General features: G+C 39.8%; 8 protein-coding genes across 8 annotated transcripts; 3 read left to right on the top strand and 5 right to left on the bottom strand.

Annotated features, from left to right (window-relative positions):
- Positions 1-62: 62 nt before the first annotated feature.
- Positions 63-2,301, top strand: PAAG_01453 (high-affinity glucose transporter; the record flags this gene model as incomplete). The annotated part of the gene is made up of 8 exons (XM_015844352.1): positions 63-154; positions 224-448; positions 547-728; positions 822-1,116; positions 1,181-1,283; positions 1,361-1,436; positions 1,500-1,907; positions 1,982-2,301. 8 exons carry the CDS (start codon positions 63-65, stop codon positions 2,299-2,301), a joined length of 1,701 nt encoding a protein of 566 aa, XP_015701260.1.
- A 1,383-nt stretch (positions 2,302-3,684) lies between these two features.
- On the bottom strand, positions 3,685-4,484 carry PAAG_01452 (ADP-ribosylation factor; the record flags this gene model as incomplete). The annotated part of the gene is made up of 4 exons (XM_015844351.1): positions 3,685-4,038; positions 4,122-4,195; positions 4,273-4,315; positions 4,407-4,484. 4 exons carry the CDS (start codon positions 4,482-4,484, stop codon positions 3,685-3,687), a joined length of 549 nt encoding a protein of 182 aa, XP_015701259.1.
- A 968-nt stretch (positions 4,485-5,452) lies between these two features.
- Positions 5,453-7,941, top strand: PAAG_01451 (hypothetical protein; the record flags this gene model as incomplete). The annotated part of the gene is made up of 4 exons (XM_015844350.1): positions 5,453-5,501; positions 5,582-5,660; positions 5,769-6,180; positions 6,277-7,941. The coding sequence occupies 4 exons, from the start codon at positions 5,453-5,455 to the stop codon at positions 7,939-7,941; spliced, it is 2,205 nt and encodes a 734-aa protein (XP_015701258.1).
- A 639-nt stretch (positions 7,942-8,580) lies between these two features.
- Positions 8,581-10,331, top strand: PAAG_01450 (hypothetical protein; the record flags this gene model as incomplete). Its single annotated transcript, XM_002796396.2, has 2 exons — positions 8,581-8,845; positions 8,947-10,331. The coding sequence occupies 2 exons, from the start codon at positions 8,581-8,583 to the stop codon at positions 10,329-10,331; spliced, it is 1,650 nt and encodes a 549-aa protein (XP_002796442.1).
- A 1,103-nt stretch (positions 10,332-11,434) lies between these two features.
- PAAG_01449 (hypothetical protein) lies at positions 11,435-16,640 on the bottom strand (the record flags this gene model as incomplete). The annotated part of the gene is made up of 5 exons (XM_015844349.1): positions 11,435-11,672; positions 11,794-11,960; positions 12,073-13,917; positions 13,992-15,828; positions 16,603-16,640. The coding sequence occupies 5 exons, from the start codon at positions 16,638-16,640 to the stop codon at positions 11,435-11,437; spliced, it is 4,125 nt and encodes a 1,374-aa protein (XP_015701257.1).
- A 776-nt stretch (positions 16,641-17,416) lies between these two features.
- On the bottom strand, positions 17,417-18,778 carry PAAG_01448 (hypothetical protein; the record flags this gene model as incomplete). The annotated part of the gene is made up of 3 exons (XM_002796394.1): positions 17,417-17,899; positions 17,977-18,287; positions 18,379-18,778. 3 exons carry the CDS (start codon positions 18,776-18,778, stop codon positions 17,417-17,419), a joined length of 1,194 nt encoding a protein of 397 aa, XP_002796440.1.
- A 7,743-nt stretch (positions 18,779-26,521) lies between these two features.
- Positions 26,522-26,872, bottom strand: PAAG_11279 (hypothetical protein; the record flags this gene model as incomplete). Its single annotated transcript, XM_015846953.1, has 1 exon — positions 26,522-26,872. One exon carries the CDS (start codon positions 26,870-26,872, stop codon positions 26,522-26,524), a length of 351 nt encoding a protein of 116 aa, XP_015703375.1.
- Positions 26,873-26,877: 5 nt separating this feature from the next.
- Positions 26,878-27,513, bottom strand: PAAG_01447 (hypothetical protein; the record flags this gene model as incomplete). Its single annotated transcript, XM_002796393.2, has 1 exon — positions 26,878-27,513. One exon carries the CDS (start codon positions 27,511-27,513, stop codon positions 26,878-26,880), a length of 636 nt encoding a protein of 211 aa, XP_002796439.2.
- Positions 27,514-27,720: the final 207 nt, after the last annotated feature.

Raw genomic sequence — 27,720 nt, 5'->3', positions numbered from 1 at the left:
TCTCTGACCACATCGAAACCAGCCTGCCAGAGAGCATTCTGATCGCAGTCATTTACACCGCCATGCATGAGGTATCTAACATTTACATCATCACAGCTATCGCTGTGGTTGGTGGTGCTCTCTTCGGTTTCGATATCAGTTCGATGTCTGCGATGTGCGTTACTACTGTTCACATCCAAGATATTTCCTATTTATCTCCTCCGCTGACTTTCTGCAACAATAGTATCTCCACCCAACACTACCTTTGCTACTTCAACCAAGGCCCCAACTTCTTTGGGGAAATTACTCCAACTAACCCGAAGGGTCTCTGCAGTGGCCCTAGGCCTGCTATTCAAGGCGGAATCACCGCGGCTATGCCCGGTGGTTCCTGGGTTGGAGCTCTCATTTCCGGTTATCTAACTGATCTTCTCGGTCGCAAAAAATCCATCCAAGTCGGCACTATGTTTTGGTTTGTAGAAACCCTTTACCAAATATTTGAATTATGCATATGTCTGTGCGTATTAAATAGGCTCGCTAACCGCTGATTTTCCTCCTTTTGTCAATCAGGATTATTGGAAGTGCCATCTCTAGTGGTGCTCAGAACATCGGTATGCTTATTGGCGGACGCTTTATCAACGGTTTGGCGGTTGGTATCTGCTCCGCCCAGGTTCCTGTCTACATCTCAGAGTTGGCCCCTCCTTCGCGCAGAGGTCGACTAGTTGGAACACAACAGTGGGCCATTACGTGGGGTAAGTTCTTATCTATTTTCTCTCGCTCACTGTGCGTTCATCCACTGACAGAATGTGATCACCCAAAAAAAAAAAAAAAAAAAAAAAAAAAAGGTATTCTGATTATGTTCTACTTGTCTTACGGATGTACATTCATCGGACCCGAGAACGGCACAGCTGCCTTCAGAGTTCCGTGGGCTCTGCAGATGATTCCCGGCATCTTCCTCTTCCTTGCGCTGTTCTTTATGCCGGAATCCCCTCGCTGGCTGGCTAAGAAAGGTCGCTGGGATCAAACTCAAGGGATCATCACCGCCATCCATGGCAAGGGCGACACTACCAATCCCTTCGTCAGGGCTGAACTGGAAGAAATTGAATATTTCGTCAATCTGGAGAAGACTAATGATACCACGTATGCCCCCGTTACACACTGTGACGGTGACGTAAAAGATTACAACGACTAATTCCATGGGCAGGTACTCTGACCTTTTCAAGCCAGATATGATCTTCCGAACCCACGTCGGTGTCTTTACACAGATCTGGAGTCAGCTGACAGGAATGAATGTCATGATGTATTATGTACGTATTAAGTTGAACCGCTCTTGTCTCCTTGTGCCGCTATTCCCAAGATCACATGGCTAACTAATTTTATCTAGATCACCTATGTGTTCGCTATGGCCGGAATGAAAGGCAACACCTTACTTGTGTCATCCTCGATTCAATTCATCATAAGTAAGCCCCAACTCTATTGAGAACCCCTTGAGAGAACCTTCAACTTAACGCAATTCGTTTCAGATGTCGTCATGACCGTCCCCGCACTCATCTGGGTCGACAAATGGGGTCGCCGCCCTACCCTCATAGCCGGTGGACTCCTCATGTGTACTTGGATGTTCGCCACAGGTGGGATTATGGGCGCGAACGGCCACATCGTACCCGGGGGCATCGATGGAGTCAAAGCTGTGTCGTGGGCCGTCAACCCAGGCCCCGCAGCAAAAGCTGTCGTGGCATGCACATATCTCTTCGTCGCCTCCTTTGCGCCCACATGGGGCCCCGTCTCCTGGATCTACCCGCCCGAACTCTTCCCACTCCGCTTCCGCGGCAAGGCTGTGGCGCTGTGCACATCCGCCAACTGGATCTTCAACTTCGCTCTCTCTTACTTTGTCCCACCAGCTTTTGAGAACATTCAATGGAGGGCATACATGAGTAAGTCTCTTATCCCAGTCATCCGTTCCCTTTCAACCTTTTCCACATCTCAATATTAACGAGCAGCCACACAGTCTTTGGCGTTTTCTGCGCCGCAATGACCATCCACGTCTTCCTCGCCTTCCCCGAAACAGCGGGTAAATCTCTCGAAGCCGTCGAAGAGATCTTCACGAACCGCATACCAGCATGGAAGACACGTGTCACAACCAACGTTACCATCGCAGCCGAGCAAGGAGATGTTGAGGCTACGGGCACCTTTTCTGAGCATACCAAGATGCACACGCGAGAGGAGATACGACAGATCAACGCTACGACCACGACCACGACCAACGGCAACACTACCTCTGCGACATCGTCACCCAAATCCAAGGAGCATGCCACTACCACTGTCTAAGTACGGCGGGCCGTTTCTGTTGGCAGTGGCTAACTCTGTAATGCGTTGCAAAATGTTACTTATGAAAAAAATTAACGATATACAGACTTAGCAAGTTGTATATACCGGCGTTACGGAGTAAGGGGCGAGGCGGAAGGAGTCTGGATTGGCTTCTCGTTATCTCCGATAATTTTATTGCCGAGATACCTAACTCCCAGCTCTCGATTACCGATTTATCTAACCCTTATTTTTTAATTTTTTAATTTTTAATTTTATTTTATTAGTTGTTTTTTCCTTCTCAAAGCAAGCGCGGGGACCAAGTGGCAGTGCCAATGCTTTTAATATTTCGCTTTTCTATCCAATACCCTCTTATTAAATGTTCTCGATCTCATATTCAGAGGTGTTGAATATCCACGACTTCTCACTGTCTCGGGTGGCAATTGGAATTGGCATGGCAATATCCCAGAATATGCCCAATGGCTGGTTAACTTTTAAGTATTTTTATTCTATTTTTGCGTGATTAATAGTTTGCTTCTTGTGTGGGTTTATGGGAAGGAACCGAAAATTCCCAAAGGTGAAAATAATCAGTGAAAGAATAATGAAAAAGGCAAAACGGAACAGGAAAAAAAAAAAAAAAAAAATCAGAACAAAGGGAGAAATGTCACCAATAATTGGAGAACAGATTGAAAAGAAGGGAGGAAGGGGTGAGGTGATTATGATTTGAGCTTCATTGTGATGGTTTTATTGTGATATCCTTTTAATTCCTGATATGGATGAAGATGGCTATTTTGTTATCAGACTTTCATGGATTAAGGATAATCGTTTTAATAATTCATTCCTGTTTTCCCTCCTGAATTAGTCTGTCAATAGCGTTTCTTTCGGAAAATCTTAATAGCTGAATGTTTCTTTCGTATGTGGAGTATTACCTGTGTGAAGGGTAGTGAACGTGTATGGAGGATAAAAACTGGATGACGGGACATGAGAAGGGAGATATCTGTCTTTACAGTTTTCGTAGAAAAATGTCATCCCAAAGTTGTGCATTGGATAGTGAGTCGATAGGGTGTTATCCATGCTGGTTGGTCTTGATTTGATTGTTCCCCAGTGGAACTCCTCTCAAATCAGCAGTTCGAGAAGCAGAAAGGCGGTTTCCGTTCGGTTGCTGCTCTACTAATATTTTTGTATTTGTTCTATCAAATAGGTATTAACAAGGAGGTGATAGTGTGTTTGGGGGAGCTGGACCCGAGATGAAAAGAAAGGAGAAAGGAGAAGGAAAGGGATGAATTCTGAACGCTGTCCGCCAGTTCAAGTCCATTTTGATCTCCCCCCTCCTCTTGATTATGAACTTTCCGATTGAACCGTTTGCTAACATCAGGGAATACCACATTAGCACCAGCAGACAAATTATCAATCCAAGGCAGTCGTTATATAACTCACCACCAACCAATCCATCCCCTCATCAATCCCCTTCCCATCAATGGCCGAACAGGCAACAATACTCCAATTTCGATCCCTCAACTCACCCAACTTCAACGCCTCCGAAATCTCCCCAGCCCCCTTCGCGCCCGGCTGGTCCTGTTTATTCGCAAAGACCAGCAGGGCAGCATCGCGCAGTTCCTCCTCGTTCAGCATTGCAGCTAGCTCGTCGGAGGCCGTCCCCAACCGCTCGATGTCTGTAGAGTCGATGACGAAGATTACGGCGGCGGTGTTAGCGTAGTAACATCGCCAGTAAGGACGGATGGAGGTTTGGCCGCCTAGGTCCTGATTTGAGTTAGATCATGATGGCGGAGTTTCAGGCGAAAGAGGGAGGGGTGTGGGAGTTGGGGTCGGTTATGGGAACGTACCCAGACGTTGAAATTGAGGTTTTTATATGTGACTGATTCGACATTGAAGCCGATTGTTGGTATAGTGGTGACGACTTCGCCAATCTAGGTGGATATCTCTGTTAGCTTTTAAGAGTTCACTACATAGATTTCTGGAGGGGGTATGGAATACATGCCTTTAACCGGTAGAGTAGCGTTGTTTTGCCAGCATTATCCTACATGAGGCAACAGTTAAAATTCATTAATCTTTCACCTAAACGAAGATCCAGTTGATATCTCTTATCCATAAAGGATGTCTCCACGCACGAGTCCCAAAATCAAAATCCGGATTTCCTTCTTGGTCCAAAATAGGCCAGACAGTATTTTTGATATCGATCCTCCCATTCTTATAGAGAATCTATGCTATGTATGTAATGCTGGACAATAAAGAAGGATGCGACCGCGAGGAGGACAGGGAGGAGGTAATGGGGTGTTAGCTCTTTAGCGGTTACGGTCTGCGGTCCACGAATTCCTCGAAAATAATGGGTATATGTCGTCTTCCAGAGACACAGGCAAGCTAAGTAAGCCCAGTGACGGTCTGGAAGTGAAGTGAATAGGCGTTAAGGCCGTATTCAAGGTATATAAATTGTATGTCTGCTGTGTAGTGGTCCTATTAAACTGCCTTTATAAAGACGTGGAGACAACGGCACAGCTGGCCTCGAGGGAGATTGCTCAACAAGGGAACGGAAAGGATAGGAAGATGTAAGTTGACTACCAGTAAAGAGACGGAGAGGTAATGAAGATATGCGGTGTCTAAGAGAGCGAAAGTATTATGAAGTGTAATTGAGTATTTAAAAAATATGACTCCGGTGAGGGTTTAAGTGGCGCGCGCATTCACGGCTTGAAGGCCAGCTAAATATTTACCGTGGTTCCTTGATCTTCAACCAACGCAACATCAAATATTTATCAACTCTCATCATTCGACTCTGCTGCAACTCTGCTTCAATCACCTCTGTCAGCAGTTGAATACCACTACATACAGGAGATCTGACAGAGGCATTGCATTGTGGTTCTAGCTACTTCATACAACCCCGACAGGGACGAGTAGATAGGTACTGATTGCACTGTTTAAAGCTCCGGGAGAGTGGGAAGTCGACAACATAACCGGAGACAAAGTACTTTGAGAACTGCTGCAAGGAGCACTACGGATTCAGGCCTCAATCGATATTCCGTCTACGATACGGGATATCATCTCATGTCATAGAGCTTGCGCTATCGTATTATTTATCACCTCAATTGCGGCCGGATTTGCACCTGAAACTTCTCACCATTCGCTCTCGTCACAACTGGATTAAGGCAATCAGGATATCAAGATGGTGGGTAAGAAATCTGGGGCAAGTGGGGAGATGCTGAAGAAAGAGGGTATGTAGTATATTTGTTTATCCCGCACATATTTGATTCTTTCAACTGAGCTGGCGCTTATCCCTCTTCGTGTTTGATAGGGCTGGCGAGATTTCACAATAACATGGCCCTTACGAGCTGGCCACAGGTTCCAGCTATAAACCAGAAGAACTATTATACGTAAGTCCCTCCTTCAAGCTTGGGCAACGCCTGCTACACCGGCTAGAGGGAGAAGTTTGGTTTACTAATTTTACAAATATGCGCGCAACTTTGAAATGGTTCATTTAGTGAGTACCTGAAACGAGATGACCAAATCCTTGCCTACCGACTTCAGAATGAAGAAGCCCGCAATCGCATGACCAAAAGTGCCAAAGATCGAGATAGAGCGCTGGCAATGTCTAAAACAGAGCTTCCACTGCCAGACACCGAGCAAGATGCTGATGGAGACACCGGGTTGGACGACGCGAACGGGGAATCCGCCCAAGAGGTGGTTGGCTCCAAAATCATCGTTATGCACGTTGGAAGCCAGAATCTACGGATCGGGCTCGCAAGTGACGCGTTGCCCAAAACTACGCCCATGGTCATTGCACGCAAGTCTCACGAGAACGAGGCGGAAGAAGACGGTGGTGAGCCCAGACCGAAACGCTTAAAGCTTGATGATGGACGGCTTATGGAGCCAGATAAGATGTTTGGACCTGAGGTATGTTGCTATATATGTGTCACATGTCATGCCATATTCGTTACGCTGGTCATTGTATGGGCTACAACTGACCTTTTTTTTTTATTGTATTGGCAGTTTTCATCCCAATACACTACAATGTGTGCAGAACTCAGAGCACATATGCGTGCAAATAAAAGACGAACACTTCCCAACTCGAAAGAAATGGTGATCAATTACAATCGTAGAACAGTGCCAGAAACCATCTCTGAGCATAATGATCCAATGCGTATTGAATGGACGGAGGTTCCGTCTGACCCAAAGCAAGCCCCTGAGTACCTCACCGGAGAAGCTGCATTGAGAATACCAGACTATTCTAACCCTCGATACAAGCTATTTTGGCCTATCAGGCACGGAAGGCTCAACGAAAAAGACTACGACAACAAGACCCTGCTTTTTCTAGATATCGCACTCATCCTCGAAGAGGCCATGAAGTGCCAGCTTAACTTGATCCGCAAAAAGGACTGGGGCCAGTACTCCTGCGTTTTCATTATCCCAGACCTTTACGAACGGGCATACGTTACGCAGATTTTGGAGATGCTGATGCGAGAATTTGGATTTGCCCGCGTCTGCTTTGTGCAGGAGAGTCTCGCGGGGACCTTTGGAGCTGGATATACGTCAGCTTGTGTCGTGGATATAGGTGCCCAAAAGACTTCAATTTGCTGTGTTGAGGAAGGCATGTGCATTGAGAGCTCGCGCGTGAATCTCAAATATGGCGGGACAGATGTGACTGAGACATTTATCAAAATGATGCTCTTTGACCATTTTCCGTACGAGGAGATCAATCTAAACCGTCGCTACGACTTCCTACTGGCTGAAGAATTGAAAAGGAATTTCTGCATGATGAATGAATCCAACGTCTCTGTGCAGGTGTCCGAGTTCCATCTTCGGGCATCTGGCCAGGATACACGCAAGTACACCTTCAAGGCCTACGATGAGGTCATCCTTGCACCAATGGGCCTATTTCAGCCTGAGATATTCGACGTCTCCCAAAAACTCAAGGGACGTCGAAAGCTAATCAGCCGATCATACGATTTATACGATGGCCAACCAAACGACCCCACCTCAGCCGCCCAGTCGGAAATCCTCATGGCGATTGCGCCCTCTTCACCACCAAACAGCAATAACAGCAACAATAATGGCACAGGTAACTCTCAACCAAACCTCGCAGACGTACAATCAACACCCAGCCGTTCCCAAACCCTCAACGCCATAAGCCGTCTACAAGACCAAGACCCAACCCCACGTTCTTCCGTCGCCGGCTCCCCAGCCCCCGACGCGATCGGTACGCCGCAACAAGGCGGCCCGGGAACTCCAGCCCCAGTCTTCCAAGCCCCAGCACCCTCCACAACCCCACGCCGGCCCACCGTCGAAGAACGCGACGACATCCTCCCCATCTTCCCACTAGACAATGCCATCTTCACGGCCATCGGTGGCGTAGCACGCGTCGAGGAGAGGAAGTTCACCGACTTCCTCGGCGGGGTGTTGGTGATTGGTGGGGGGAGTTTGATTTCGGGGTTCCATTCGTTCTTGGAGGAGAGGATGCATATTCGGCGGCCTGAGTTGGCCAGTGCGGTTATGGTTGGGACGCCGCCGAGGGAGTTGGATCCGCAGGTTGTGGTGTGGAAGGGGGCGAGTGTTTTTGCGAAGTTGGATGCGACAAATGATAGTTGGATTGGCAGGCTAGAGTATGATCGGTTGGGGAGCCGGATTATGACTTATAAGTGTATGTGGGCTTGGTGATATGGGGTTGGTTATTATTTAATTTCTGTTTCGATGGCCGGGATGGTTAATGTCTTGATGTATTGTATGGAATGTATTTTCTTGCTTTATTTTATTTTATTTATTTTGCCTTTTTTTTTAAAAAACAAAAAATAAAATTACAATAGAATATCTTTATAATTGTTAAGACTTCTTAGTTCTAAACTACAAGTTTCTGCTCCATAATGAGTTGAATCAATCAATCATCAAATTATCTACTCCGTATTGTTGTACTTTGTTTGATAGTTGTTCGGAAAAACTATTTATCCATTCCCATTTCTAGCCAGCGGTGACAGTTGGCAGAATGCTTTCCGATATCAATTTGATTCACTTGTTGAAGACCAAATGTTTTGTCTCAACATTTGTCTCTACACTTCACTGTTGCTATTTTCGCAGTCGTCATCATATCTCTTAAATCTCTTAATTACTTTACAGGTGTTAACGCAACCCCATAGTACATCAGGTAATCCATTTTTCATTGTTCCCAGTGAGACAGACTCATAGGATCCAGCTCCTTTGTCGCAAGTCTCTCAACACAATCAGATGGACTTTCAGCTAATTTCTTTGCGCCAGAACTTTCTATATTACGCCAACCTTCCGTGGCTGCTCACCGTAGCAGCCATGTCAAAAACAAAAGATGGCCACTCCGGTGAGAGCTACCATCAGGAATACATCGCCTCTTTACGATATCGCAATGACTTGCCGCCCCCCGAAATGCCTCCCAAATTCCTCGAGATTCCCCACGAAGGGTTAGAGCGCTTTCTTACTCCGGGGTTTGCATCAACTATGGCGCGGCGTGAGGAGCCCAATATTGACGTAGATGCGGAAGGTGGCATGCCTATTGATTTAGTGGGCATTCCGGGCCTGCATTTAGGAGATGAGAGCGGTAGGTCTGAACTCTTCTTTTTTCTTGTTTTCCAGCAGCGCAACTGGATTTTCAGTTTAAAAACAATCAAAAACTAACAAGCTTTGTTTCCTCATGATTAGCTATTATGGCACCTGAAAATCCTCCCCCAATCGATCCCGCTGATCTTCCCCTTCTTATGACCCTCGACCAGCTCCGGAATCCAGCTCCAAAGAATGCAAACGTCAGTTTCCTGCGGCGCACGCAGTATATTGCTGCAGGCGCCGCGGGTCGTGGAGCGGACGGAAACCTCAAGGCAGTACCCTTTATTACTCCCACCGCCGTGAAATCAGCACCCCGTGCGATGAAACCCACTAAACTCTCCCGTGATGATCCAATACATGTTAAAAAATATATTCAAAAGGGATTTGACATCGCATATCCGGAAAGCAAACATGAAGGTGAAGATACAGCAAGCGGAATCAAAGGCCTACTCGCTACAAAAGTAGAACTCGACGCCTGGGCAAACCCCACTCATCCTGATAATCCAAAACTCAAACCAGTCGGATTCTACCCCGTCATTCCAGACCTGGGCGGTTTCCCTGACCCAGGCGGCTACGTGCAATTCAAATTTGACAAGGCGCCTGTCCAAGCAGCTCAGGGGCGACGTGATGAGCGCATGGATGTCGGGATTCTCGTCCCCTCTCTGCCCGAAGAGCGCGTCAGCAAAGAGCACGCAAGCAAAACTGCGCTTCACAAAGCAAACCCATCTCTATACCCGGACCCAGGCCCTATCCCCTGGGATTACGACCTCTTCCTCCCAGAGAAACAAGAAACGGCCCCACAAATAAAAGCCAGTCTGAACGTTCTAAACCCGAACCGGAACGACGAAGAAAACTACACACATGAATCATCCACCGGCACTGACGAAACTCTCAAACACCACCGCTACGACCGTATCCGTACCTACGCCACCAGCTCACAAAACCTCCACCCAGAGCAGAAATACAAAGACGTCGCACTGGTCCTGTTTGACCCAATGGAGACATCAAACCAAACATCTGCCCTACCCTATCGCCTCAAACAAAAGGCCGCCTACTACTATCCTATCCTTGGTAAGACGCGGCTGAAGCCCGAGCGCGCACGCACCATCGCACAAGCAGGGTTGGCTCCGACACGCCCCAAAGCCAAGGAGGAGCAGGTGCATCAGATTCAAATTGTTGTACGGGATCCAGATGAGGCGGAGGGGTATAAGCGGGCCTCGCATCGGGCGCAGGTTGATTCGAAGTTTGCGAAGACCTTGCCACCGCCACCGGAAGACAAGAGACAGACGGAGATGAAAGTGGATGGAGAGAAGGAGGAGGTGTTGGCGGAGAGGCCGGCAGGCGTGAGAAGGGAGGATGAAGGTGAGGATGAAATTGAGGATAGGTATAGAGAGACTGATAGGGTTGATGAGTCGGGTAATAGTAAGGACAAAGAAGAGGGGAGGCAGAGTAGCAGCGAGGATGATGAGATGGTTGATTCGTGATAGGGGTTAATGGGATGAAATGGGAACGTTTAACGTTGAATAAGTGGAATGGAAATTTTTGGTCATGTTTTGTTGTCTTAATTATAAGACCTCATACCCCTTTCCAGCTTGCCGAGCCATGATATTGGCTCCTCTTCCTTTTCTCCCTCCACTACTGCTGCATTCCATTCTCCCCCCTTTCCATCTTTCCTCCTATCCTGAGAACACATCTCATCTCACAGACTTCATAAACCACCTTATTGGCTTCCTGCTCTCCTCTAGTTGACACTAAGCACGTTATTTCCATCTTCCCCTCTTAATCCAGGTTGTAATTTAATTGCATTACACTATCCGATGCTGAAGTTAGTTGTCTCTGCTGGAGAAAAAAAGGTCATTAGTTACGGGCATATACACATGCAAAACAGAACACACGAAAACACCATACACCAACAGGACGTCAACTGCCGAGGTGAACGGGAGAAAGGAAAAACAATTGAGATGGAGAGCTTAAAGAAATAGACAAAACCTAATAATCCAAACAAAACCGGTATGGGGATTATCTCAACCTAACTTGCTACTTCTGCACTCGAATGGAGCCAATTTGAATACTTGATTTGGTTCTGTTTTATTTATCCATTTCCATTCTTCAGGAAAACGAACTCTTAACATAAATAAACTCCCATGCCAACCCAACCGCCCATATACATACCCACCCACCCATTCCTGCCGAGAGCGACGCTGCCAAAAGAAATAAAGTAAAACAGATAGATGCCAGGAATAAAAAGCACCACAACATAAAAACTCCAGTGCCTCGCTAGATCACAATGCGCCTGAACCTGGCAAACCTGGTAACCACAGAACATAGGTTTAAGAAAGAAAGAGAAAAAAAATACAAAGATCATACAAATAAACTGGCAAAAGTAGCACTTTGAGGGAGGGGCGTAACGAAAATGCAACCTAGCCAGCAGTGGGAAACAGATGGAGGAAAATAAAGTACGATCAATCATCAATATCAACTCGGGAGGGGTGAAGTGCCCAAGTTCCCAATAGGCGTATATAATCTAACGCAACCAAAACAATATTCGTCTATTCTTTCCATCTTCATCCCATCTAATTTGCTTCGCTTAAGGCTCAAGAGATGTGTGAACATGAATATCAGAATCCGACGCATTGTCGTTATCGTCGTCGTCGTCATCGATATCAACGCCTTCTCCACGCACTATGCGGTTCAAGACGCTCTTGTCAAAGAGATCCAGCGCAAAACGGCGTGCGGGAAGTCTAAAATGGTGACTCTCGAACAGGACCAGGATTTTTCGGAAAAGGGGGATCTGGCGAAAGTATTCGGGTTTTTTGGCTTTGAGACTATATAGGTACAAAGGGTTTGACAGTTAGCAAGTTTTACATTGGGATTGTTGACTGTTTCTCTTCCCTTTCCTTTTCTTTCTTTTGGATAAGGTTGGAAATGGACCAATGGTCAACCTACTTGTGAAGATCTGATGCTGCCCGCTTGGACAGAACGGTATTGCCCATGTCAATTATCAGATTCAGTATTTTTTGACGCACAGGGTCTGAGTCCGTGGCAGCTTCTTTGAATCTTTCCTTTTCTGCCTGTTCTTCCTCGAAGCTGGGTTTGTACTCCGGGAAAGAAACCTGTGTGATATCATACTACTTAGCTTGGAGACCCCTCAAAAACAATACAAAAACGACAGTTTAGGGGGGAAAAGCTAAGATAATAAACCGAGCGAACGGGGGAAGAACATACCGAATAAAGCTTACTCAAGTCCACAGGAATGCATGACCCAAGCGATTGCCCCTTGCGATCCACCGCAGCGTCCCAACCAGCCTCAATAAGCATCTCCATCCCATGCCGACTCCGAGAAATAAGCCCCAGCACAAAAAACGCCGTCCCCCTCATCGTCATCACCCCCGCATTTTCCGCAATCCTCACGACAGACTCCACGATCTCCGTCTCCTCAAGAAAAGGTGCACTAAGTTCCATCGACCCCATATTCCCTACCGCCCACAGACACCCTTTAACCTTAAGAAGGACCTCGGGATCCTCCTCGTCCAAATCAAAGTTGCGAATCGTATAAGCGAACTCATCGAAGTGGCCAGACTGCTCGAGAAGCTTACATCCTTCGGTCGTCCGTGCCAGCTCGCGGTAGAAATGTGGAGGCACGAGGCCGATATCCTGCATATCGACGATGTCATCGAAGGCAAAGCTGTTGCGTCGGGGTTGATCGACATACGCACGTGAAAGCGATGCTTCGACAAGTCCTACATATGCGTCGTTCTGGCCAAGGAACCAGTCGTCCATTTCCTGGGTGATATAGTCGAGGCCATCCAGGTAGTGATATCCGACGGACGTGGATAGGAATCGAAGAAGCAAGGGTGCACCAATTTCACCGAGGTGATCTAGGGATGGTCGACATTTGACCACGTACTCAAGACAACTTCTTTGGTTACAGGCCTCCTCGAGAATTTTAACGGCGACTTCGCAAACAGCGACATCGGGGTCGTAGAGCTGGGTCACCAGCAATTTGACAACCCACTCCCCATTTCCAATATCAGCCATCTGAGAGGGGAATGAAACACTCCCCACAACGTACTTGCGCAAGAGCTTCGTCGCAAAAATGCGAATGTCCTTTGATCCCGTAGTTAGAGCCTTGGAAAGGATGATCCGCAGATGACTTTCGAGTGAGAAATCCATGTTTCCAAGCAAAGTCTGAATGAGATCATTTCGATCCCTAAGCTCTATGATGTGGTAAAACATGTTGTGCATATGCCATCTCTCCATCATGTGGAGCCCGCTTGGTTCGCTGCTCAACGTCCCAAGTAACGCAAAGTAACCCCCACTCAACGTCTCGCTGATGCTGCTCCGAGAAAACACAGGCGACGGTGATGTAAGCCCACTCATGCGGTCGACTTGGGCAAGGCACTCGGCAACCTGGCGTAGGAGCTTATTTCCCGCTAGGTATTTGGTACCTTCGGGGGTTTGTAGCAGGGTGCGTATGAGCGCACAACCTGTACGGACATACCGTTGATTCGGCTTTGAGTTTCTTATCATAGAAAACCTAGACTTAAACGGTCGATAGAAGCCCATGAGCCGTTTCATAAATTTCGAGCCTCTGATTGCTTCATCTACGCGTTTGGGGTTTGTCAAAGGTCCTTCGATGATGCTGTGAATTAGATCCCATTTCCACTTCATGAAATTAACGGAGCTTAGGACATGGGTATCTAAAATTGCCGTCCGGAATTGTGCTTCGTCCATAGTGGGACTCAGTTTGGATTTTCCTTGGTCAGAGCTGAGTAATGAAGCAGATATATCGGCGTGCACTATATATTTGCCTGGTGAGACGTGCATCCCATCTGATCTAGTTAGGGTACGGTTGATGCTCTCCATTTGGTAAACAGTCGATGTCGACACATGTTGGTTCTCAGCATCTCGCGAGTTAGCGAAGGGAAGGAGTTGCGGAAGAACCTGAAGCTCGGCACTGATAGATTGCGGTAGAGAATGATGAGCCAGCTTCAATACCTCAGTGAGCAGCAAAGTGCTTTTCCTCTTCAGTGATAGGTCCGTTTCGTCTTCTATTAGATTTGACAAAGCCTAAAAATGTTGTCAGTTTTGTATTCTCCCCAATTGGTAAAGTAGACGGAGTTAAACGTTGGAATTAACAGTACCTTAATCAATCCTGCTTCAATGAGCACCGCAAGGATTAAAGTAGAGAAGTGAATTGTAAGGTCAAAGTTGTTGTTTTCATGTTCATAAAACGCACGGAGTTGTTTACTATCAGGCTCCGATCTCAAATTGGTAACTCTGCCATATGTAGTTAGTCTCCGTCCGGCAAGGAACGAAGATGACCATGACGGAGGTTTAATGCGGAGAGCATCAAATAAAAGTTCCAAGATTAAATCTCGTGCCTGGGGTACGGGAAATTGCAAAGAATCTAGCAATGATTTAATGGGTTTTGCCTTGTTGTGCAATAGAGTTAACAGGCCCGGCCAAGTTTTGAGCATTGAGGAGATGACTTTGGCAGATGATTTTAGCCTTGCATGGTGATTGCTATCCCCAAATGGGTCGGTGAAGGCAGCGAAAACACCTTCCAACTCACAGCCGGCGCGGAGGTATTTCCTGCTGCAAGGAGTGTCTAGGATATGTATAAAGCCGGCTGCCAGACTCTCCGAGGCGCCAAAAAGCCCTTCCCCGAGAGCATCATTCAAAATACCAATCCCTCCCGCAGAAAATAGAAGGCCCGGATCTTTCACGAGGATCTCCGTCAGCGTCATGATACAGATGTTTCTCAGACGATCATCCCGATGTTCAGCGATCGAAACAAGCGTCCTCACCACCCCACGTGATATCTCTCGAACCCCATCTTTAACATCAAGAAAGGCCCTGACAAACTTCAGCGCCTGTTCACGTTCCATGGTGGCTTTAGTCTCCTTCGCAAGGGACAGCATGACCAATTCATCCGTATGTAGGGACCTAATTATTTGGATGGACCTTCGATCGGCAATCGCATAACGTGTAAGCCGGTATCCGGCCGCGACGACGTCCCTGCTATCGCTAAGTAACATCACCTGAACCCGCAAGCCAAAAACATGCCAGGCCAGGTCATATTTTAACGTTGGATGCCTCTTAAACAACTCCACAAGACTATTAGCGCGTTCCACGTAGTAATCCGACAGCATGTCCTTTGTCTCCAGCTCCTGTAGGGTTTCTGAAAGGACGTAGGTCGGTGATTCCGTCTCCACGTCCCCATTCTCCATCCCCTCGTCCGGGCCCTGTGATGCCATAGAAGGTGATCGCAGTGGGCTGCCATGGAACATGGAAGATAAAGGGCCTGCAGGGGGTGATGTTTGGGCCTGCGCCCGCAACAGCTCCTCTTCCAGTTCGTGTCGCAGCTGTGCGATTTTCATATTCGACGAGCTAAGCTCCGACTCGACCTTCAGCCGTTGTTCCTTGGTCTGCTTCAGATTCTTCGCCAACAGCGCCTCCAGCATATTCTCCGTCCCAACTTTAATCTTCAGTTCCTTCGCAATCTTGCCGCGGAGAACGGCCTGGCGCTCCTCCGCGGTTGATGAAACGTTGGCTCCATCGAGAGCAATGGAACGGGAAAGAAAAGGGAGCTCAGGTCTCGGGGTAATACTGCGTACGGTGTTGACGGTTTTCAAATCGGAACTGAAACTGCCCGGTAGAGGACCGGAGGTGTTGAGAGAGGCGCCGCGGGGCCCGAAGTTACTGCTACTGGTCGCGGAGGGTTTGCCATTCTTGGAGGACTTGGAGGCAACATCGTGACAGCTTCCATCGGTGGAGCCTTCCTCCTGGCTTGAAAAGGAAGTCCCGTCTTTCAGCACGCGGTGCTGGGTTGGCGTCGCAGAGGAAGCCGGATCATATTTTGACGCCATGGATCTCCATCTAGTAGAGGTAGTAGCCGAGTCCCCTGTATCGCCCTTGAGAAGCACGGGAGGTATGACGTTGCATTTGGGATTCTCAGAGTTATCTCGAGTCAGATATCTGGTGTCGAATTAGTGTTCACTGCGGCAGGGGCGGAAGAGGTCATGGGGGTGGGGGTGGGGTTGGGGTGGTAGTGGTGGATCGATCGATATCAGCGGCGGCGGAGTCTAGGTTCCCTTAGCAGGCTGTCTGTAACCAGTCGTTGAGGCCCCGAGAGGGGGACGAGAGAGCGCGCCACAGGGGATGGCCGCTAAGCTGTGCAAAGCTGAGAGATATCAAGAGAGAGACAAACACGCGTTGCAAAAAGTCAGTTTCTACAGCACAGTATGGAAATGCCCATCCATTTATTATTGTCATTGTTGTCGTTGTCGTCCAGTGAGGTTCTCGGTGATGGGATGTTATCGTGATCAACGTCAAGGCGAACCTCAAACCCCAGCGCTTGGGAATTTGGGAAGGCGGCTGAGCACGAGCCTTGGCAGCAGCTATTTAACCACACGAGAATGCAACCTACAACACCTACAACACCTACACATCTTCACATCTTCACATCTATTTATATCATATTCTCTTCTTCAAAAGTATTGATTACCTTATTGAAACCCATTCTTTGTTGTTGCCATATTTATCGCGAGAAACACTACCAGTCCGGAGCCTTTTTTATATATATGGATTGTTTCAAGGGTGACTTGGCTTGAGCTAGCCAGGTTATATCATCTACATTCAAATTCATTATATGTCTGGAACCAGCCTCCCACCTCTTTTAATTATAGCCGAAAACCCTCTCCCGACGTTGTTGGATCTTGTCCAACAATCACCTAGCATATACATAATTACCCCTTTCCGAAGACGAACGGACGGGTCTGGCGCGCCATGCTTGAAATGATCTCTGAGTACCTTCGGAAAAATGTCAACCTAGAACAAATCTGCACGTCATCTTCCGGGCAGGGATCCCGGATGAATAGGACAAGCTCTGACTGACCATACATTTGAGTTGACGGATTTGATCTTTGCTGAACGCAGGAAATACATATATCATGACCCCTCCATTGCTAACTCCCTTATAACCTCTCGCTCTTCTGCTCGCCTTCCAGTGATAACTCAAACCTAAACATCTTGCTACTGCGAGAGATTCCAGATTTTTTTTTCGAGAGAACGTCCAGAAATCACTCGGAAAAGATATGCTTTTGTTCAACATCAGGTATGTGGACATGAGGTCCGGTTCATCGCTTTTGACCCAAGCATGTTCCCGGCTTAAGAAATATTTCAGTGCTATTCTACTCTACCCTACAGTCTTGTTAGCTGACCAGGATCCGACGTCGTGGCAAAACGAGTTCCAAGTTCGTGACCAAAAAAAAAAAAATGACAACATCTATATTGTTGAATGTAGATAGAAGAAAACTATGAGCAGCTGGAAATGAGACAGAGTAGAGTTATTCCAGTAAATTACTTTATCCATGTGGAATAGAGAGCCAGGTATTAACCGAGAACATAGAGAGAAAGAGAGTAAATTCAAGCTGTTACCGCGTCAGTCCAACCACTCTGTCGATGTGGAAGAGAGAACTCGTGTATCCCTGAGAGCCTGAAGGGGAAAAGAGAAAAGATAAAGAAAGAGAAAGACAAATCAAAGAGAAACCAATCCGCCACCCAGTCAAAGCCAACCATCCACTATCAAGTTTGCAATACGTCCGATTTCCGTGGAGCCTTCATCACACGACGATTCGTTCTCACTATCACGCAGTATCTTATCGATGTAATCTCCGGCACCACTACGGTCAAGGATAATAGCAATTGCGCGGTGCAGAGCAAGCAGTCTTGGGGATGGCGGGTCAAAGATGTTATCTTCGGAGAACATCAGAGTTCTTGTCACAGGGAGATCGGTGTGTTCGAAGTCCAAAGTGCTAGATTCACGTATTGTGTACGTGTGTCTGGGATGACTTGAACCATCAGCAGCAGCAGCAGCCTCACCATCCGTGGCTTCGAAGGATATTTGGAAGAGAGCAAAGCACTCGTAAATCTCGGCTGTCAGGGTAATGGCATTTCTTGGGTGATGGATATGCAGTCCCTCAATCGACTTAAGCACATCTGGGTCCAGCATGTTGAGTAACAACTGTGCGGTTTTCTTGGAATCGTTCTATTGTAGCCAGGGTTAGGGATGAGGTTAAGGGAAGCAAAACGCGTGTAATTGGGGAATGGAAAATCTTCACATACCAACTGAACCTCTCCGTCAACAGTCGTTCCTGACATGATTGCATAGGGTATAATGTGCGAGACCGCAAGACGTGAAAGGGTGCCAGGTGCGTAAACTGCATTTCTGAAAGTAGAAGTGTTTCGCTTCCTTCTCTCCAAAATCTCGATGTTAAAGTCGTCCGTAACCACACACCGGTTACGATCCCGAGCGAGACAATTACGTCGGAGAGCAGACAAATTTGCTGGTGATCCAACTGCATTTGCAAGCGAGGGATCTGATAAACGCGAACGAGCTGCGTTCCGCCGTGGCAGCCTGGCCCCTCCAGCCTTGACTATGAATAAATTCGAGTTAGGCTACGCATAAGCAACGAGATAGCGCAGATGTTAGTGGAATCAGTGATCAAAATGTGCAGTCGGACGTACTCGGGAGATACAAACTATCAACAAGATGTTGTGAGAAAGAGTTTATTGCTGCTACAGCCTCCCTCTTCTGCATCGGGGTAGCCTGGGAGCCGAAGCTCGAAAATCTGGACAGGCCATCGGCAAAAACTGGAGAAGATCCCTCAATGCTTCGATCCTGAGTGTTGTCCAAGTGGGTGAAAAACAGTTTGAGAAATGTGGCTTTTGAAAGAGAATGCTCATAAGTAAGGCGAACAAGAGTGGGCCTCTGATATGGTTTGCTGCTCTGCAGGAATTCGCAATAGCTGATCAATTTTTGAAAGATGAGACTGGCCTCTTCCAGCTCAGCTGTCTTCAGGGGTTGTTCCATTGAGCTCTGAGGTTGAGGATCAGCTGCCGACTCTCCACATGGTGGAACAGACATGACAACCATGACTAACTATGTCATAACTATGAATGTGAAGGGTATAGTTGTTGAATGAGAATAAAAAAGAAAGATGTGAGAGCTTCTTCCAGAAGGGCAGCACATCTCTCAGCCTGGTTGCCAGGCAACATTTCTGTCCTGACAACCGCCCAGTGTTTCTTTAAGCATCTCCATTGAACATATGCAGATAAGCATATACATGCGAGCCAAAATTTATAGTTCAACTCAATGGTCCAGTTTCAGCGTAGATAGCTAAACAACATCATCTTAATGGAGATGACGGTAAAGAATTCCTGAATGGCAGTTAAGCTGTGTCAAGAACAGCTGTTGATTGAGCATCACAAGCTTTATTAAGAGTGATGGCATCAATCACTAATGTATTTCCCAAGTGAGCACAACACCCAAGTGAGCGCAACACCAAAACCACTAAAGTTCAATTGACTCTTAGATTTTAATTCAAATTATCTCAACATTACAACACTCAATTAAATTAAATTAAATTACACATAGCTGAGAATATCTTAATCTTATATGTTTGAGAATATTACAATTACTGCAGCATTGTTAAGGTTATCAACATGAAGCAAATACAGATAATAAGAACTTATAAAATTGAATAATTGACTGTTCAACAGGTGTTGCAGACCCTGCAGATGCTGCAGATAAAGTGAGAAGACTTTGAACTTCTTCACTAGTTAAATCTTCTACTTTTTATTGAATTTGATATCTAAATCTCTTGTATTTTACTTTTTTATCTCATTTATATTGAATATATTCTAATATTACTTTTTCATAATAGTGATAATGATCATCTTATGATTCTCTAAAAGATATTAATTTTAAAGTACTTTGATAAGCAGTATGAGAAGATAAATATTTTAATAAGTAGTATGATAAACAATATAAAAGCAAAAAGCTAATAGAGAAAATTTTAATATCATAAAAAATAAACTCTAAAAATTTAAAGAAAGATTATCATATTATAAAATTTAATAATCAGAAAGAAATTTCAATCATAGAAGTTATCTCTCTATATTTATAAGTAGATGAATAAAGGTTTCTCAATATATTAAAGTTAATGATAAATCTGAAAAGTACTGATATGATTCTAAAATAATTCTAACTGATAAAGTAAAAAATATAACTAGATATAAAGAATCAATATTTAGTTTAATCAAGTATGCAAATAATTGAAAATAAGATATTAGAAAAATATAATATAATAATTTCAAGAAAACTTCTGAAGAGATTAGTAATGAAGTTAAAGTATCAATAAGATACAGATCATTATAATAAACTTATTGATAAAAAATTTAAGCAGAAAATTATTGAAAGATCTATAAGAGCTTATTGAAAAAAATAAATTAAATATACAGTAAAAAAAATAATATTCATTGAGAGTATGATCTTTTATCATTATAAAAAAAATCAAAAATCAAAAATCTTTATTTTAAATCTCTATAAAATAGATAAAATCATTAAAAAGAAAAAGATTATTATTAATATAGAACTAAAGAATAAAGAAATAATTAATAAATAACTATTAAATAACTATAAAAAATTCTATAATATTTTTTTAAAGATTATCTTTAATTAATTATCATTTTTCTGAAAGAAAATAAATTATAAAATTGAGCTTAAGAAGAGAGCTGATCTGATAAAACTATTAGTTATATATTATTATATTGAATGAGCTTGATAAAGCTTGAGATAATCAAATAATATTTTATGATTAATCTAGAGAAGAGTTTTATTTTATTAATAACTTTCTCATTTGCATCTTCAATTCTTATAGCTCATATAATAAGCAAACTGAGATTTTATATGAATTATTATCAGTTTAATATAATCTTAAAGAAGAATCAATATTTAATTTCATTAGTTGATGAGCTGATAGAGTAATTAAATGAAGTTAATTTTTTTATCAAATTGAATATTTATAAAGACTTTCATCAAATATATATATATTCTGAAATTAAAGATCTGACTTGCTTTTAAAATATATTACAAGATCTATAAGTATAAAATCATACTTTTTGATTTAAGTAATAATCTTATAATCTTTTAATGCTTTATGAATATTATTTTCTTTGACTACTTGAATCAATTCATAACTGCTTTTGTGAATAACCTGCTTATTTATAGTAAAATTTTAAAAGAACATAAAAAATATATCAAGAAAATATTAATTAAATTGTGAGAAGCTGAACTATAGATAAGTATTTCAAAATATGAGTTTTATTATCACTAATTAAGATATCAAAGTAAATCTAAAAAAAATTATAATAATATCACAATAAGTAGTATCTAGTACAGTTAATAGAGTTCAATTCTTCTTGAAATTCTACAACTTTTATTAATATTTTATCAAGAAATACAGTTGAATTATAAAGTTACTATTTAAATTTACTTAGAAAAATTAATCTTTTAAGTAAAATAAAATTTATTAGTATATCTTTAATTAAATAAAAAAAGCTCTGTTTGAAACCTCAGTATTTTATCATTATAATCTGAATTGAAAAACTTAGATAAAAATGAATACTTTAGATAATACTATAGCTAATATTCTATCTCAGTCGTGTGAGAATAAACAGTGATATTTAATTATCTTTTACTCAGTTTCAATGAGTGAAGCAGAGAGAAACTATAAAATTCATGATAAAAAAATACTAGTAATTATAATAGCACTGATAAAATAATATACTAAGCTGAAAGATCTTCAAAAAATAGAGAGATTTAAAATCTTAATTAATTATTAAGCTATTAAGTATTTTATAATAATTAAAAATCTTAATATCTAATAAGTATGTTAAATAGAATTTCTCTTCTGATTTTACTTTTTAATTTAATATTAGTCTGAATATCAAAATATACTAATAGATATACTGAGTCAGTTATAGATTTAAAAAGATGATAAAAACACTCAGATGCAATTGTTCCTCAAGTCAAAAAAATTGAATTCAAAGATTATCAAGAAATTTATTAAAATCAAAGCTTTAGATATAGATATATATATTCTTGATGAAGTCAAGACAAGAAACAAAAGAATAGAATTACTAAGATCATGATGTGAGAAAGTACAACAGAGAGAATAGTACTAAGAACTGATAAATAAACTTTTATATTTTAAAAAGTACTTAGTGATATCAATTGAAAAAGATTCTACTCTCTAAGTGTATTTTCTAAAGAAGATTTATAAATAGTCATCAATAGTACATTTTGAGAAGTAAAAGTTACATTTGCTAATAAAGATAAAATATTACTAAAATGATTAAATCAAGAATATCAATCAGTATATAAATAATTATCTGATGTACTGATGAATGAAGATCTTTTATAATAAAACTTCAGAGCTATTGAAGTTATTATCAATCTCAAATAAAGTTTAATAGCATATATTAATGAACTTTATAAATAACTTTATAATAAAAAAAGATCATAATTTGATATTAATAATTGTTTATTATCTAAGTAAGAAGTTTATATCTGTTTTCATTATTAGAAAGATAAATATCAAGAAGCTGATGAGACTGTTCTTAAAGCACTACTATGAATATTATAAGAAATCAAATTTAATTATATTAAATTATAAATTATAATTTATTTCAAACTTTTGAGATGAGTTTATCAGATGATTGAGAATTAAGCTAAAGCTTTTATCAGCTTATCACATATAAATAGATAATTAGATTGAAATTACCAATCAATATTTGATGGTCAAGATCTGTATATATATAAACTACTATTAAAACAACTACAATAAGTGACTATCAATAATAAATCATGTGACTAAAACTCTGATAAATAAATCAACTAAGATAACACTCTTTCTAACTGCTGATAAATATAAATTTTAAATGTTCTTTAATTGAATATCACTGTTAAAAATGCTATCTAGAGAAGAGAAGCTTAAATAAAAAAATACTTAGTAGCATATTATTCAAATAAAGAAAATATGAAAGCTGACAGCTGGCAATATGAAAAAAATATAACAAATTATGAAATTATAAATCAATAAGCATTATTAAAAGTTAAACTTTGAAATAAAAGATAAAATCTTTCTATCATTCAAAAATTATAAAATTCAACATCTCAGCAGAAAGCTCATAAAGTAAAATAAAGACTTTTTTAAAATTATTGAGAAAGTTGACAATAACTACATACTATAACTATTAAACAGTATGAAAATTCATCTAATATTCTCTTCTGATAAGTTACAAAAAGTTGCAAATAGCTCTCTATCAGAATAATTAAATGAGATATCAGAATCAGTCAAGATATAGAGAGAAAATGAGTAAAAAGTTGAGAATATTTTAGTAAGCTATATCTCTCATTAGAAGCTTCAATATTAAATAAAATAATTAAAATTTAATGAAGATTTAACATGATATTCAACATAAAATCTAAAGAGATCACTGCATCTAATTCAAGAATTTCATAATGTAAATTCAATAAAAACAGAGTTCTTAAAGTGATTAAGTAAATGACTGAAGATTTGAGAAAAAAATAACTTTCTAGCAGATGAAACAGATAATAATCTATCAGTATAAAAGTATGTCTAGACTTCAAGAGAGGATAATATGATGATATAGAATGAGCTCTATCTAAGCTTCTCCATAGTATAACTATTACAGACTAAGATAATTGATAATTATATAAATTAATATGATTAATAATCATAACTGTCTAAATAATAATATAGCAACTAATCTCATATATGAATAACAAATAAATGTTAATCATCTACTAACTGCACTAAGAACAAATACTATAAATAAAATCTTTTCTGAACTTATCTTTCAGAAATTATTTTAATATTTATATAAATAATTTATATAATTGACAATCAAATATCAGTTCATCTATATCTATATTAAAGATGTGATATTAACTATTATAAAATAAAGTTTTAATAAAATTTTAAAAGTTTTTAAAATATCTTTAATTAAAACTATAAAAATAAAAGTTTCAATTTCATCATTAACTATTAGATTTGATAAAAGTTATATAAATTATACTTTAAAACTTATAAAAATAAATATAAATTATTCAATTTAAATAAAAGTATCTACTTTATATTTATCAAATATATTTGAAAAAAAGTTTAAATAAAGAAAATTTTTAGATTAAAATGAATATTCTAGTAATTCAAAGAAGATATTATCTTCTTAACTATATAGAATATGTACTATAATTAAAAATTAACTATCAAATTTAAATATAAAAAGTATAAATTACAGTAGGCTCTATTCTTGAAAAAAAATTTAAAATCATTAATAAATATTACTATTAATGAACTGTTAAAAAAAAAGGAAAAAACTACATATACTTAAAAACTTCTAAAGATAAATAAAAAGAACTCATTATTAATATATTTATATAATTCAAAAAATAAATAAAGATAGTGAAGAATTAATATAGCAGTTATATATTTTAAATCAGATTTAGATCATAAGATATTTTTATGAAATCTAGAAAAAAAATTTAAAGTTTTTAATATTACATTATTTGTAATTTAAAAGACTTTTATAATAATTTATAAAATAATTTCTCAGAAAATAAAAATTAATAATATTTGAATATTTTTAAATAGTTAAATAGTATTAAAAAGATATCAAAAATTTAAAATTTAAAATAATTAAATAAATTTTGATTTAATTCAAAAAATAGTAAAAAGAATTAAAATTAAAAATAAAAATATTTAAATTTATTTATTTTCAATATCTATTTATATAAATATTCTAGAAAATAAAAAAGTAGATTTAATAATAAAATTTAAAATTAAAACTTAGAAAATAACTCAAAAAATTATATTTTAATCATATATTAAAAGAAAAATAAAAGAATTATATCTTGATAAATAAATAAAGATTTGAAAAAAAGAGAAAAAAAATACTAAATATATAAGATATAAAATAAAATTAAAATAAAAATTTACATCAATAAAATATAAAAAGAAAATATTTTCCTTTATAATATAATTGAAACTTAGATACAACTACTTTAAATTATATATAAAAAAATTTAAAAATTCTTTAAACTTTGATAGATATAATTTTATAATATAATTAAAAATTCAAATTATATACTAATAAATTATTCATTAACCAATGAGATAAAAAAGAAATTTAAAAAAATACTTAATTAATTAATTAAATATAATCTTTCTATTTAATATTAAATAAGAAAAAAAGTTTTTAATTAAATTTATAGAGAAAATAAAAACTATTTCTAAAGAATAAAATTTAATATTAAATAAATTTAATATTTAATTTATAAAAAAGCTGAGAATATTTTTAATAATATTTTTATTAAAATTACTTTTATATTATTTTATTATTTTATTTTATTTTATTTTATTTTTATTTTATTTAAATTGAAAAAGAAGTTAAAGTAAAATTAAACTATAAATATATTTTTTATTAAAAGATTATTAAATACTATATTATTTTAAAATAAAACTTTATAAATATATAAGTTGGTTATTATTTATTAATTAAATTGATAAAATAGTTAAATTTTAATTTAACTAAATAGATATTATAGTTACTGATTGAATATATATTAAATAAAACATAATAATAATAATCAAGACTTCAATATTAAATACTTTTATTTACTTTTTAAATTATTTATATATATATATATAAAATTTTATTTATATTTTTAATATTTAAATTTAATAATTAATAATTAATTTTAAATTTAAAACTTTTAATTTATTAATAAAATATATAAAAAGTTTAATAATATTTATAATTTATTATAATTAATAGAAAATATTATAAATAAATTTAAAAAATTATAAAAAAATTAAAATATTTATAATAAATATTTAATAATTATATTAAAAAATATATAAATAAAAATTTAATTATAAAATATAAAATTAAAATTAAATTTTAATTAAATTTTAATAATATATAAATAAATTAATTTTTTTAAATATTTAATTATTATTATATTAAATGTATAATTATTAATTAAATATATTTTCTAAAATTTATAATATTTTTTATATAAATATATTTTAATCAATTATTAAAAACTTATTTCTTTTATAAAAAATTTATAATTTATAATTATTTGATATTATAAAAAAATAATAAATTAAAATAATAAATTATAATATAAAATTGAATAAATTATATATTATTATATATATTATTCTAGTTTTAATTTAAATATAAATAAATATATATTTAATTATTAATAATATATTAAAATAATTTAAAAGTAGAAATTTTTTTTAAATTTATTATATATAATATTTTTTATTAATAATTATTATATTTTTATTAAATTATTATTATTATTATTATTTTAAAATTTTATTAATTTTTATAATTTAATAATTATATATTATTATAATTAAATAATTAATATTATTATATATAAATATTTATAAAAATATCTATTTAATAAATAAAATAATATTAAAAATAAAATAATATTTAATTTATATATAATATTAATTATTTTTTAATAATTTATTAAATAAATTTTATAAAAGTATAATTTCGGTTTGCGCCGACCTGGCCGCTTCGCGCCCGTTGCGGTCTGGCGCCCTCCCGATCCGGTCGTCTGAGCTGTCTGACGCCTATATAAACCTCCTCCGACTCCCTCTTTCTTTTACGGCCTCCCTCTTCCTTTACAATTCTCATTTCCTCTTGGCGCTCCCCCCCCAAACGTTCCCCGGCTCTAATGGCGCCACTTCGCACCCTTTCTTCCTTCTCACCAGTCTCATTGTCTCGCTACCGACCGCCGACGATGCCGGTGCTGCCGTCGCATCGCTTCGCTCCGCTCCAGCGCCTGGGTCGGGGCCGGGGCCTGCACTTGGGCCTGCACGTGGGCCTGCACGGAGGAACCTGCCGTGCCGTGCTGATTCCTTTTGGCTGATGGCCTGGCAGACCGGCAGGCCAAGGCGCCGGCGTTGCGAGGCCCGTTTACCATCCGTTTCGACTCATGTCCGTTCTCGCGAGCGAAAATCACAGGGAAAAGGCCTCTTGAGACCTCCCTCTCCTTGACATCTGTCGACCACAGGAGGATCCACACGAGCTGCGCCTCCGTGCTCGCTTTGCGAGGGATCGCCATGCTTTTCATTCCCCTCGCTTGGGCCGGCGGCGCCAATGGCGAAAATCCCTCACCCGATGGACGCAGGCAGTGAGCATCAGGCCCGTCTTACGTGGCACCCAGTGCGTATGCACCTCGGCCGGTTTTCCTGCATGTGGTAGCCTCGTCCGTTCTGAATCCCACCATTCCCACCACCATCCCACCAACTCGGCGAATCGGGGAGGGACGATTGGGGGGATTTTCAACGTAAGGGAGGTCGCCCCGATCGCAGCTATCTCCGCGGCGACGTGGAGCTGCGCCTCCTTTCCGTTTCGATTGCTCCGACCCCGGCGACGATTGTGATACTCGTTTGGCCCGAACCAGGGAGATCCTGTGATGGTTCGCATCTCCGGCCTCGCCGGAGAAACCTGGCAATCCACGAGAGGAGAGGGGTAATTTTTGCAACAGTGGCTTTCTATCCGATAGTCGAATTTCGGCATCCCTGCGCGACTCAGCCGTTCCTGGTCGTTACATGCAACGGCGGTTGGCGCATGAAAGGGGGAAACAAAAAAATGATCAGGGATGAAGGCCGGATCTTGTGAAGGCCGCGCTCCCTCTGGCGGTTTCTCCGGAGGCAGATTCCAATTTCCCTGCACGCGAATTGGCCACCTCGTACATTCCATGGTCTGCCTTGCCGTGGGGCGATAACTGTATCGGGAGGGTTACCTCGATCCGTGGCGAGGCACCACTGCCCAGCTGACGTGGCTTTGATGAGGGATACGTATAGCGCAAAATCGCATCAGGGAACCATTGACCAGCGAGCTCCTTTGCTTTCTATCTTTACTTTTTTCTCCAAGGGTGTGTGGGGGCAGGAGACGAGAGAAGAAGAT

The sequence above is a fragment of the Paracoccidioides lutzii genome (assembly GCF_000150705.2).
Source record: "Paracoccidioides lutzii Pb01 unplaced genomic scaffold supercont2.3, whole genome shotgun sequence".
Taxonomy (NCBI): Eukaryota; Fungi; Ascomycota; class Eurotiomycetes; order Onygenales; family Ajellomycetaceae; genus Paracoccidioides; species Paracoccidioides lutzii.
Note: the sequence above shows the minus strand (reverse complement) of the source record. Positions and strands in the feature narration are given on the sequence as shown.